Source organism: Sinocyclocheilus anshuiensis, unplaced genomic scaffold (assembly GCF_001515605.1).
Source record: "Sinocyclocheilus anshuiensis isolate Anshui unplaced genomic scaffold, SAMN03320099.WGS_v1.1 scaffold1260, whole genome shotgun sequence".
NCBI lineage: Eukaryota > Metazoa > Chordata > Actinopteri > Cypriniformes > Cyprinidae > Sinocyclocheilus > Sinocyclocheilus anshuiensis.
Window position 1 is genome coordinate 294,923 of NW_015546079.1, and position 13,756 is coordinate 308,678.

General features: G+C 35.3%; 2 protein-coding genes across 3 annotated transcripts in view; one reads left to right on the forward strand and one right to left on the reverse strand.

Moving 5' to 3' along the window:
- The window catches only part of LOC107699945 (coiled-coil domain-containing protein 106-like), a 9,148-nt gene extending 1,484 nt beyond the window's left edge, over positions 1-7,664 (reverse strand). Inside the window, exons 1-8 of one of the 2 annotated variants that reach the window (XM_016501402.1) lie at positions 7,525-7,664; positions 6,944-7,021; positions 6,746-6,847; positions 5,300-5,485; positions 4,678-4,728; positions 2,970-3,188; positions 1,727-1,933; positions 1,333-1,636 (exon numbers count right to left, since the gene is read on the reverse strand). In XM_016501402.1, coding sequence (XP_016356888.1) covers positions 1,333-1,636; positions 1,727-1,933; positions 2,970-3,188; positions 4,678-4,728; positions 5,300-5,485; positions 6,746-6,847; positions 6,944-6,998 — 1,124 coding nt within the window. In that variant the 5' untranslated portion in view covers positions 6,999-7,021; positions 7,525-7,664. Of the gene's footprint in view, positions 1-1,332; positions 1,637-1,726; positions 1,934-2,969; positions 3,189-4,677; positions 4,729-5,299; positions 5,486-6,745; positions 6,848-6,943; positions 7,022-7,514 lie in introns of both variants that reach the window. The other variant, XM_016501401.1, reaches the window with a different exon arrangement.
- A 4,703-nt stretch (positions 7,665-12,367) lies between these two features.
- Positions 12,368-13,729, forward strand: LOC107699928 (tumor necrosis factor receptor superfamily member 1A-like). The gene is made up of 5 exons (XM_016501375.1): positions 12,368-12,409; positions 12,704-12,792; positions 12,986-13,088; positions 13,186-13,314; positions 13,456-13,729. The coding sequence occupies exons 2-5, from the start codon at positions 12,733-12,735 to the stop codon at positions 13,674-13,676; spliced, it is 513 nt and encodes a 170-aa protein (XP_016356861.1). The 5' UTR covers positions 12,368-12,409; positions 12,704-12,732; the 3' UTR covers positions 13,677-13,729.
- The last annotated feature ends 27 nt before the right edge of the window (positions 13,730-13,756 follow it).

The window sequence follows — 13,756 nt, forward strand, 5'->3', positions numbered from 1 at the left end:
GCTTTCTTGTGCATCATCTTTAGAAGAGGCTTCCTTCTGGGATGACAGCTATGCAGACCAATTTGATGCAGTGTGCGGCGTATGGTCTGAGCAGGCTGACAGGCTGACCCCCCACCCCTTCAACCTCTGCAGCAATGCTGGCAGCACTCATACGTCTATTTCCCAAACACAACCTCTGGATATGACGCTGAGCACGTGCACTCAACTTCTTTGGTCGACCATGGCGAGGCCTGTTCTGAGTGGAACCTGTCCTGTTAAACCGCTGTATGGTCTTGGTCACCGTGCTGCAGCTCAGTTTCAGGGTCTTGGCAATCTTCTTATAGCCTACGCCATCTTTATGTAGAGCAACAATTCTTTTTTTCAGATCCTCAGTGAGTTCTTTGCCATGAGGTGCCATGTTGAACTTCCAGTGACCAGTATGAGAGAGTGAGAGCGATAACACCAAATTTAACACACCTGCTCCCCATTCACACCTGAGACCTTGTAACACTAATGAGTCACATGACACCGGGGAGAGAAAATGGCTAATTGGGCCCAATTTGGACATTTTCACTTAGGGGTGTACTCACTTTTGTGGCCAGCGGTTTAGACATTAATGGCTGTGTGTTGAGTTATTTTGAGGGAACAGCAAATTTACACTGTTATACAAGCTGTACACTCACTACTTTACATTGTAGCAAAGTGTCATTTCTTCAGTGTTGTCACATGAAAAGATATAATAAAATATTTCCAAAAATGTGAGGGGTGTACTCACTTCTGTGAGATACTGTATATATATACACGAAGGATGCTCACTAAATTTGTACCATATAGGTAATCAACCAATATTAGAGATTTTTGAAACCTTTTAATCAGTTTCAGTTCAGAAAGGATATTTATATGATTTTGAATATTTAATTGTGTATGCTCATTTTAACAATTTTATTTCAATTATCTAACACATGCTTAATCTTTAAAATCACAATTTCACAATCACAAACAGTATTTTAACAACACTGATAAATGTAATCTTTAGCAAATTTACATACTGTCAATTTTAAAAGTTTACATTTAAAAAAAACTATTTTCAAGAAAAACAACAATTGTCAGCTTATCACTATCTGCAAGAATTTTAATATCTGTGCATCCTTATTTAATATTTATTATTAGAGAGCATATTTATTAATAATATATTGATTAAACTATATGTCCAATATAATCCACAAGTACATATAAACAAGAAGTTCACAAAGTTAATTTTAACTACTTAGTTGATTAATTATGTCAATTGACTATCTCCTGGAAGAGTGACAAAGATTAAAAAGGAAGTGTTCCAATGATTGCTGTATGTACCTGTATGAGATGGGCAGGAGGAGATTGTTCTTCTTCAATGCTTGCACTTTGCTGAGAGTCTGGGGGTCGAGCGCGATGTAACAGCGTCGGGCATAGTCCAGAAGCTTTTCTTTAGACGGGTCAAACTCGCCCACCTCAGCCACCTTCTCTGGAGCCACCAGCAGAAGCTCGGCAATGGGTGTGGTAGAGGCCACCGTATTACGATCTACACCGTGGATCTGGAAGGCCTTGGACATGTTCTTTAACCTCTGGTATGTTACCAGGATCTTTTTATAGCGGAACAACACACCTGCTGCATCTTTCACTAGAACAACAGCAAAAAGGAGAGAAAGATGAACAAAGAGAGCAGAAAGAGAAGATGATCACTTGCTTGTCATGTTTCTGTCATGCTCACCTCTCTGTCTTTCTCTCCCTCTGGCGATTCTGAAAACCCTCCTTCTCTTCAGAGCTGGATGACCGCCGGTGGGTCTTCCAGCTGTGCCAATATTCCGAAGTGACATGCTATCTGTTATCACATCCTCTCCTGACATAATTTCCTCTTCCTCAAGGTAGCTATCCTCAAGATAGGCATCCTCTTCATCTCCCAGAAGAGTGAGGGATTCTGTGGCAGCACAAGTCAAGATAATGTACTTGACTCAACCACTAATGTGATAATAAATGTTTCTTGAGCACTCAATTAGACTGATTTCTGAAGGATCACGAGACACTGAAGACTGGAGTAATGGCAGCTGAAAATTCAGCTTTGCATCACAGGAATAAATTACATTTTACATACAATAGAACAGAAAACGTTTTTTTTTTTAATTGTAATATTTCACATTATTACTGATTTTTTTACTGTATTTTTCATCAAAGAAAGGCAGCCTTGATGTGCATGAGAGACTTTTTTTTCCAAAAGATTATAAAACTGTACCAACCCTGTAACCCCTCCAATTACTGTAGTGTAATCTTGAGTAATCAGGTGATATAAGGCCATTTTTATATTAACGTCAAAGCCTGATAACCATGCCTACTTGACAGAACATTCATTTTGAGTTAATATTGTGTACAATGTGTCAGCAATTTTTTTTTGCATCTCATTTGCACTATATGATATACGTACACTACCAGCAGAAAGTTTAGACACACCAATTCATTTTTAAGTATTAATTTTTACATTTTTAAAATATTTTTAATTAATAATGTTTTAGAAAAATATTAAACTCATGGAAACTATGAAATAACATACATGGAAGTATGGGAATTATGTAGTGACCAAAAAAAAAAAAAAAACACTTTAAATGTTAAAATGAAAATGAATGACATTTTTTAAAATTAAAATTTTAAAAAGTTGTGTAAGAGATTTTGTAAGAATTTCTTATAAAATGTATGTTTATGTACTATTTTCATTTTAGAATTTCGGTCATTTAAGCATGAGCCTTTACATCAAAAGATTTGATCACCATCATCAATGATCATCAGACACGTTGGTGGACCACTACACATTATCTACAATACATGAGATCAAATTATGAAGAATGATGAAAAAACTGTAGATAAACTGTAAATATGCTTATTGTAGACATACAGTAAATAATTTAAACCAAAATGACAAAGTACTGCAAATACAGGTTAAAAAAGTAAACTTTGAGACCCACCTTGCAGTTCATTGAGGGACCTGTTGATGCTACTGCAGCTGCTGCTGGTGCTGCCGCCACCGTGGCCCTGCAAAAGAGGCTGAGGGTGGGGAGATCCATACATGGAATTTATCTGAGCACTGACTGGACCAGGAACAGAGCTCAGGACCTTGAAATTGGCTGAAGTCTGTTGGGTTGGCCTCTGACGGTTGGCTGAACGCTGACTCTCCACTTGTTGATCTGAAACGTTAATGATTAAAGTTAATTTTGTGCCCAGTTGCATAAAAGGCTTAGACTAGTTTTACAAGATAGTCATCTATTTTTGTTTGTTTTTTTCAAAGACTGGTAACTTTTTTTTTTGATACATAAAAACCTGATTGGTCTAACTTGAATCCAAAAAAATGAAACTCATTACTCCTAGGCTAACTGCTAATTAGTCACTAATTCTTAAAGGGTTAGTTCACCCAAAAATGAAAGTTATGTCATGATTTACTCACCCTCATGTCGTTTCAAACCCGTAAGACCTTCGTTCATCTTCGGAACACAAATTAAGATAGTTTTGATGGAATCTGAGAGCTGTCTGACCCTGCATAGACAGCAACGCAACTGAAATGTTCCCAAGTCCAGAAACGTTTAGATCTGTAAAATAATCCATGTGACATCAGTTGTTTATCCGCAGTTATACGAAGCTACGAGAATAATTTGTGCGCAAAAGAAAAAAAAATAACGACTTTATTCAACAATTCGTCTCCTCTGCGTCACCCTGTAGCGCATCAGCGGATATTCTCCAAAATGGCGCTACAGGGTGACGCAGAGGAGACGAATTGTTGAATAAAGTCTTTTTTTTTTTTTTGCACACAAATTATTTTCGTAGCTTCGTATAATTGCGGATGAACCCCTGATGTCACATGGATTATTTTACAGATCTCCTTGCTACGTTTCTGGACTTGGGAACATTTCAGTTGTATTGCTGTCTATGCAGGGTCAGACAGCTCTCAGATTCCATCAAAAATATCTTAATTTGTGTTCCGAAGATGAACCAAGGTCTTACGGGTTTGAAACGACATGAGTAATTAATGACAACATTTTCATTTTTGGGTGAACTATGCCTTTACGACAGTCTTAACATAGTGGCTAAGTTTATGCATCTGGCCCCTGTGAAATTTATTATTGCAACAAGGACTCTCGTCCTTACCATGTTAGGACAACACAGCATAGACTTTGGCCAGGAGTGAAAAGAAGCATCTTCGAATTATTAAAGTATAATGTTTTGATGTTAGGATTTATTCATGTTCTGCACCGGGTTATTATCATTTCATTATAACTAAATCAAACTATTAAAAACATTTGTATTAATTGAAATAAAGCTAAAACATTAGATGAAAAACTGGAATAAAAAATGAAAATTAGAAATGTTGTCTTGACAATTAACTGAAACAAGTATAAGTTAAAACACTAACATTACTAACTGGAAATAAATAAGCTATTGTGAACTAAAACTGAAAAAAAAAAAAATAGTAAGATTTTAACAAAAACAAACAAAATAAAAACTAATAAAAATGACCAAAGAACATAAAATGTCTAAAAAATTAAACTAAAATGAAATTGAAAGTGAAAAATCTAAAAATAAAAGCTAATTCAAAATATTAATGAAAACTATAACAGTGTAAATAATATTAAAATAGCACAGATTAGTCTAACGTAGAAAGTAAAAGAAGTATCAATTTACCCCGATCATTTTCTCTTCTCCTTCTCCAAGAAAAACTCCTGGAATCATTACCTGCAGTGAAAACAGAAATTCAGTTCTTGTCTTTCCATCAGTCTGTATTGTGGGCAATCTTTATTAATACCCAGCCTGACTTCTGCATCATATGATGATTTACGGCAGCCACGTTTATATGAAAATGAACAAGAACATCTTTTTAAAATAAAACTTATCACCTTTCTTTCTGTGGACGGTAACAGCATAGTCCATAATACACTTAGTATGCATAGAAATAGGGCATGATGTAAGTAGCTGAATAGTAGATTGGAATTAGATTGTTAGATAGTTTACTGAATATGCCCATATAAGATTTCAGTACTGATTTTATTTGATAAATGTAGATATTCAACTCCCTGTCTTTCACTACACAAATCAAGTATGCATGACTGATGAAACTATGTAAATTAAATAGTGTTTATGGGAAAAGGCACAAACATGACAGAGTTCTCCCAAACATTCCACTATTTCTCAAATGACCTTTTACCGCATCTACTAACTTTTTCTTGTGTCACTAAATATCCTCTATTAGCACAGCGTTCGCTCGGTCTCCGTCTCCTCTCTCCCTCTGGTTCTGTCCTCATCTCACCGTTGCTTTCCTGACTCTTGGTTGAGAAGATGAACCGATCGAGCTGGCAGCGCAGGAAGTCCCTCTCCTCTTCCAGGTCTTCGATGCGTTTCTGCAGCCATGAATTTTTCTCCAGTGAGATCTGCAGTTGTGTGCGCAAGTTAGTGATTAACAGGTACGAGCTGCTCGGTGCTGGCGGATCACTACCTGTATCACAACACAAGCAAATATCATCACATGTTGACATATACAGCACTTCTGATTTCTGAAGATAAACTAAAGTCTTAAGGCTCATTCACACCAAGGACGACACTATAAGTAAAACACTTTAATAATCGTTCTAATTCAAGCTCCTATAGAGCTTGACCAAAGCAATATAGAGTCTGTTGGTGTGGATGAGTAAATTCATTTTTATGTTAAACTAAACCTAAAATGGTAACACTTTATAATAACTTTCATTAATAAATCATTAACAAACATTATATAATGCTTAACGGATCATTAGTTAATATATATTCAAAGAGTTAGAAACGTGAGACAATGCTTGTTAATGTTTTCTAATAAATGTATTAAACATTACATAATGTTTAACAAATCATTATTTCATGTAAGTTAAAATGCTTACAAATGTCATTAAACTTTCAATTCCATATGATCAAGCACTTATTGAAAATGTACAAATGATTTTAACAGATGTTATAAAATGATTAAAAGCTTGTGTTAATGCAATTGAGGTGTGATATGGGTAAGGTTAGGGACAGGTTTGATGGTTTGGGTAGGTTTAAGGGTTGGTTAAAGGGCCAACAGTGTACAGGGGTCAGTTTGATTATAAGGGAACACAGATCAATCTGTTTATATTATATTGTTCTGATAAATGAACAAGTATTTTCTTTTAAAGATGATTTGTTTTCTCCTGTTTATTTATGATTCAAGGAATATCCTGTTTAATGATATACTGAAGAGTAGTATACTAATGTGAGTGTTGAGGCAATGAATAAAAAATTTGCACCAAATTACAATCGGTTATGTCTTTAGCAAGCATTTAGCTAAACTTAACCAGCCACACTTTACACAAACCTTGTTCCATTAGCTAAAAGTCCAATGCCCATAAAGATACTAAATGATTAGTAATTGTTTATAAACATTTACAAATGATGAATAGTTTCAACTTTAGAGATGTGTAAATAGAGGTCTACACAACAAAGACCAACAAATGAAGATCATATGAACTGAAAGTTTACTGACATTTGTAAACATTTCAAGTTACATTAAATAATGATATGTTAATCATTTAGTAAGTTCATTAGTAAACATTAACAAGAACATTATCTCATATTTCTAGCTATGTGAATATATATTAACCAATGATCTGTTAAGCATTATATAATGTTTGTTAATGATTTATAAATGAACGCTATTATAAAGTGTTACCCCTAAAACAATAGTAGGACAATAAACTGAACTGACCATCAAAGTTCTGGTCATTCTGGTTGTAAAAGTCTCCCTGCTCATCAAAGTGGTTGTCTTCAAAAGGAATGGAGATTTCATAGGCATCCTCATTCTTGGGAGCTGAAGAAAGATGATTAATTCACACTGATTAATAATTCATAATTAATTCGCAGGCATCCCGTCATCGGCTCACAAGCACATGTACTGTGCACTCACTCTGTAGCTCTCGGGAACTCGCATGCTTCCTTGAGGATGAATCCGCATCGTTCATATTTCCGCCTGTTCAGATTTGTTCTGGGTTGAAACACAGAGAGCGGCCGTCACCCCAAAATACTCACAACATCTGCTTTATTTCTCAGCAGAGCATCGAATGCAGATGCAGATGCGCATGCGGCTACATCACAAAAGGTACATTAAAAAACAGAATGATAGGCTGTCGGATCAAATGTCTCGTCTCTTCCTTTCACACGTATGCAACATATAGTAAAACATTCAAACTGACTGTCACTATCTTTCTATCACCCCAACACCAGCCATCCACAACCAAAACATTGATAACAACAACATAAACACGTTATGACATGAGCTGTGCTCTTCTTCAAATGAAAAATACTAATCACACTATTCATGGTTGGTATAGTGGTGGAAGGATAATACACCATTTGTTTAATTGCATTGAGATGACTAGCAATCTGGCTAATCTTTATAGACCGTTCCAGACAGAATGTAAGTTACCCAAATAAACGCAAGTATTGCTGTCACGGGATGACACAAAGCACGTACAAACCGTTGCTCACTTGTGAACGTGCTTCCTTGTCACGTATTTGAAGCGTGTCTCAATGCACTTTCATCTGTCTGTGTTTGCTGAAAATCAGCCTGCTAACAACAATGAAATCACCCTCAGCAGCAGTGCTAAAAACAACGTGAAGGAAGACACTATTACTGTACGCTCAAATCAGCACGTTCAAAATAAAAGCCTTGAGGCTTTGTTTTATTTATTTTTATTTTATTTTTTTTAAGTCACACACAAGTGTGTGTGTGTGTGTGTGTTTTAAGTGCACACACTGAATGCACAGTAGTAATTTAGCATTTGCATTAAATACTGTATAGACTATAGAACAATTATATATAAAACAATAGTGGATTTAACATTAAAAGTTAACATCTAATGTTAAAATATGTTTTTAACCTTCTCCCTTGAAATACTTTGGTCAGTTCAAGAATAATTTATGAAATGGATGAGTAATTACTACAGTAATCTAATGACACTGTTCAAGTAGCTTACCCAACTGTGTATAGTAATAGCAAATAACTGATGAAACATCTGGGTGAAACATTTTCTTGAGGCTTTGTTTTATTTATTTTTATTTTATTTTTTTTAAGTCACGCACAAGTGTGTGTGTGTGTGTGTGTGTTTTAAGTGCACACACTGAATGCACAGTAGTAATTTAGCATTTGCATTAAATACTGTATAGACTATAGAACAATTATATATAAAACAATAGTGGATTTAACATTAAAAGTTAACATCTAATGTTAAAATATGTTTTTAACCTTCTCCCTTGAAATACTTTGGTCAGTTCAAGAATAATTTATGAAATGGATGAGTAATTACTACAGTAATCTAATGACACTGTTCAAGTAGCTTACCCAACTGTGTATAGTAATAGCAAATAACTGATGAAACATCTGGGTGAAACATTTTCAGTCCAAATAACCATTGTTTCAAAACACAAGATATTTGTAATATGTAATGAGAACAATTTTGGTTTAATTACAGAAACACAACAGTACGATCTTCTTTCAATTTAGTACTAGCCTACTCCAGTGTGTCAGATGAGGAATGACACAGACACGAGGTGTTGTGTAGATTACTTTGCTGCTGATACAGTAAATGGTGTTGCTGTACCTATGGCACAGTCTGTAGTTTCGCCCTGTCACACTGACACAGTAATTTGTTAGTCTCTTCCATGGCAACGTCTCTGTTTACAGTTCCACATGGCATACTGTAGCCTAATGTAAAATGCTGTATTTGATGCTATCCGTCTGCCTCCTTTGGATGCTTTGGATTTCTATTCTCTTCACAAATTGCAATATATATATATAAATTGCAATCTCTCTCTCTCTCTCTCTCTCACACACACACACACACACACACACACACACACACACAATAATTCAATAATTTATTATACGTAGTTATCCATTTCAGGAACCATGCAGTTCTACAGAATCTATAAGTATAGAAATTTATAGACTAACCAAATGATTCACTGATTAACCATTAAGATCAGTCAGACAAATGTATTAAACTGAATGAGAAGAAAACCAAATGAAAGTTTAATAGAATTAGCAGTTACTGTGAGTGAAAAGTAGATGAGACACTTACTTTGTATTGTGAACGGGATACTTTGTGATTTTGTATTTTGAACTATCGCAAATGTTTGAAAAAAAAAAGTGCATTTTTGATCTGTTGTGAGAGTATATAGATGATCTGAGTGCTAAGAGTTTTAAAGTGTACAACTTTTTGTGAAAATTTTACCAAAACTAAAAACTGTAATACTGTTTTTACCTGTTTGTAATACCTTTTTGTCAGATCTTAATGCAACATTCAATAGGTATTCTCACAAACAATACAAAGAATGCATAAATTCGCTATTTTTAGGATGTCTGGACGCAATAACCCAGATGACGCATTCTGTCGTTATAATTCTGGTTTAGTAATTATACAGTAGTCAACATTTGAAGTGGATCAAAACCTTTCATCAAAGTTGCACTAAAACCTAAAACCAAAATGTGTTCTTTTGTTAGGACAACTTTGATGAATTTTTTTGATCCACTTCAAATGTTGACTACTGTATAGTATTTTGGCATTGTCATGGTAAATAAACTTGGCTTCTAAGACAGAGGTTACGGAGTCAAGCCCAAATGACTGTAGACTGATGATGTCATAAATCCTCTGTGCGCAGTTTCTTTCCATTCGTCATCTTAGTTTGTCTATGTCACACTCTTGTTGAAGGAAGGCACACGAAGACGAAGGTAATCCAAATAACATTTAATAGCAATCCAAGATGATGAAGATTCTTACAAAACACAGGGTAACACAAGCAGCATACACAACTATAATAACCGACCACCAAAGGAACTGAGGAGGGAACTTAAATACACAGACAAGAGAGGGATGACTTAATTAACATGACACAGGTGAACAGAATAAACTAATCAAGGGAACTAAGGAAAACTAGGTCAAGGAACAAAACTACACAGGAGAACAGGAAATGAAAACAACTCAAAGTCTATGTTAACAGAACATAACCGTGACAGTCTAGTTCAGGGGTGCCCAAACTCGGTCCTGGAGGGCCGGTGTCCTGCAGAGTTTAGCTCCAACTTGCCTCAACACACCTGCTTGGAAGTTTCTAGTATAACTAGTAAGAGCTTGATTAGCTGGTTCAGGTGCGTCTTATTGGGGATGAAGCTAAATTCTGCAGGACACCGGCCCTCCAGTACCGAGTTTGGGCATCCCTGGTCTAGACAGTCTATTTTTCTATCTTCTCTCTCTCTCTCTCTCTCTATATATATATATATATATATCGGAAGCAACAGAAGATACTTGCATGTTTCCTGGAAGACAAATTAAGTAAAATTTACCTTGATCTTCAATTTCAAAAAGTAACGGCTCTTAATGCATCATGTTGCCTTCTGGAGCATCAGTGAATCTTTGAACCTTTTTAATAGTTGTGTTTGAGTCCCTCAATTGTCCTCAGTGTGAAAAGATGGATCTCAAAATCATACGGTCACTGCTGGAAAGGGTTCAAATATGCAAAAGATGCTGGAAAACTGAAGAATCTGCAGGTTTTTCCGAGGATTTTTAAAGAGGATTTTTCTGAAGAACAGTCAACAGAACAGTGTTTGTCATCATTTACTCACTCATGTCATTCCAAAACTGTATGACTTTCCTTTTTCTGTGGAACTTAAAAGAGGTTCTGAGTTTTTTGTTTTTTTTTGCCCATTTAAAAACTCAACCCTTTTTATTTGGACCCTGGGATCACCATATTATACTGTTTGGATTTAATTGATGAGAACCTCTGTACGATGTTATTTATTTATTTATTGCTTGTTCTTGTTCTTTCTATTCTTACGCTCCAAATTAATGAATGTTGTTGATGGTTTTGTCTATTTGTGATTTGTAATTTGTGGAAAATCAGTAAATATATAGTTAAAAAAAAAATTAAACCCTATTGAATTAAAAAATGGAAAATTAGTAAATACTAAAATTATGTAGTGAACAGCACATTCCAGGGCCCGGTTTATGCTGGTGCCCCTCTCTGACCACAATAGTGAACCTCCCCAGGTTGGCAAAAGCAAAATCACTACAATTATATTTTAATTCATAAACATTTTGTTCATGATGTACCACACTCAATCTTGACGTTTTATTGTGATGCCCATTTTATTTGTATAGCACCTTCCACAATGCACATTGTTTCGCTTTACAGAAATTCATACTGTTATTGTTTATAATACCTTAATGCTTTATAGCCCACATAGCACATTAGATATCTTTAAACAGGAAGTTGATTGAAATTCATGCCATAATATTTTTATCTTTAGTCCCCTAGTGTGCAAGCTACTATGGCAAACCCTATTTGATATTGATAATGGAGAGAGAAAAATATTAATGTCAGTTAATAAGCTGTTACTATATTGATTGAACAGTAAAATAAAGGATAAAGTGTCTTTGAGGTCCATCCACAAATGAATGAAAAGATGCAGGTACATGTGATTCTTGTCAATGAAGATGAATTTTTACATTTTCATGAATATGATGAGACCAATGATCCACAATGCCTCAATATCTGGCTTAAGTTTAAAACAAAAAATTTTGTTTGAGTATTTACTGTTGACAAAATTTATTGACAAAAATTCATCATTTCTGAGCAGGAACTTGTGTGGTATTGCTGGAGAGATTAACTTCCTTCAAACGTCATTTTACTGGAATAAGTCACATTTGGTTTATGGCTTATTCAGTACATTCCCTTTGGCCAAAACGTGTAAAAAAAAAAAAATATATGAATTGAAAATGTATGGCATTTTTGGGAATCTCAGCAGAAATGTCTGAGGCCAGTTACAATGCAAAACCATCATTGGGGTCAAAATAAATAAAAATTTGAGAATTTATATACATCTCTTTATTAATTTAATATCTGGTAGGCCCTATTTAATTAGTTGATAATTCATCAGCCATATATCATGTTAGAGATGTTAGTGGAACAGAAGTTTAAATGTAATATTCTTTATTCTGCAACAGTGTTATACAGTAATGAATCTCACAAGGTTTACAATGAAATATTTTTGATGGCTCATGACTCCTTTATACGCAATTTAAGTCAAATAAAAACTAGACGTGATTCACTGAATGTTTAAATTCTAGAGCTGAGAAATGGACTTCCTCTTTTCGGAGGAAAGGTTTTTTCCCATTCAGTTTCTAGGTAGTGATGATTAAATCTGGACCGGTTTACTGTTTTGTTATTGCAAAATTTATTGTGCACTGCTTAGTTGCGTGGTCATCGTAAAAAGATGACTAATTCTGTCGTCTTATATAAAAACCTGAAAGGACTTCCATTCCATTCATTTTTTTCAGTCATTTAGGAGCGACTCTACATTAGATCCTGGTGGACAGAGGTAAAGTCATGTGCTCTTCTTTATATCAGTTCTATAGTTCTACAAATATATTAATATTATATTGAGATACAGTTATATACAACTATATCTCACACAAAATGTAACATTTAAATGGATAAAAAAATTACAGATTTTAAATTTGTTACAAACATTTGTACTATGTACTGAATATGTATCTTGTATGTTTTGTATATCACAATTCAATGAAAATATATACTTGACTGGTCTTTATTCTTTCAGAATTTCAGTTATCTACTGAAATATATACTATTAAATATTCTTCTTTTTTTCCAGAAGGGTTGATTGCACACATTATAAGAACCATGTTTCACACCCAAGGACAACATATGAGGAAACTCCTGCCATGTGTGTTGTTATCATTGGTGAGTCATTGGAAAGTGAGCAGTTTTCAAATTTCACAAATATGTGAATAATTATTCTGTTATTAATCACAGAACAGATATTTTGCTTTTGTTTTGAGGTTAAACCACAGTTTCAAGGGTTAGCCCAGTGATTACATCATCCAGTTAAGCAATACCAAGCCAGACTGCCTGAACTGTTAAACTTTTACCACAGGTCGTAGGCGTTGTGACGGGGCAGCGCAGCGTCAGCAGCAAAAGGGATTGTTCTACAGAGGAATACTGGAGCGACGGGCTCTGCTGTGACAAATGTGCTCCAGGTACAATGTCTGAAATGTTGAATCAATAGCATCGGAACAACAGTTTTCAGAGGAATAGACTGCTTAATCTCTTCATCTGTCATGTATTATTCTTCAGGGTATAAGTTGATAAGGAAATGCTCTAGTGTCATGGCATCGCAATGTGAGAAATGTTCGAAAGGGACATACCTAGACAAGATGAACTATTTCCCAAACTGCTTCAGATGCGAGAAATGCACCAAGCGGAGTAAGCATAATACAGTTTAATTTTCCTTTGACAACTACAGTAATTAACTTAAAATGTAATGTAGGTAGCATATAGGCTATATATCTTGCTGTGTTGATTTTGTTTAGATGTTCACTCTTTTTTCTTTGACTTCTCTGGCAGATGCGGTGGTGATTTCACCATGTACACCCCAAAATAACACAGTTTGTGAATGTCAGTCTGGATACTACAAAAAGTTCTTTGATAAAATTTCATGGGATTGTGTGCCCTTTAAAAGTACTGTTTCTGTAGCTATTAGAGGTCTGCTACCAGAACCGAGCCTGAAATACTCTCGGGTTTCGGGGCGGGTTCGGGGCGGGTTCGGGTCGGGATCGACTTTGTAGCTATTATAAAGTAAAATATGAAGTAGGCTACGCTGCTTTCATGGACACACTCCAAGGGCGTAGCAGACGGGGGGGGGGGG

Excerpts from the sequence above, each read along its gene's own strand:
- LOC107699928 (XM_016501375.1), top strand. The coding sequence starts at position 12,733 with ATGTTTCACACCCAAGGACAACATATGAGGAAACTCCTGCCATGTGTG. Across the intron at positions 12,793-12,985 it reads CATGTGTGTTGTTATCATTG|GTCGTAGGCGTTGTGACGGG; the intron begins GTGAGTCATTGG and ends CTTTTACCACAG. Across the intron at positions 13,089-13,185 it reads CTGTGACAAATGTGCTCCAG|GGTATAAGTTGATAAGGAAA; the intron begins GTACAATGTCTG and ends ATTATTCTTCAG.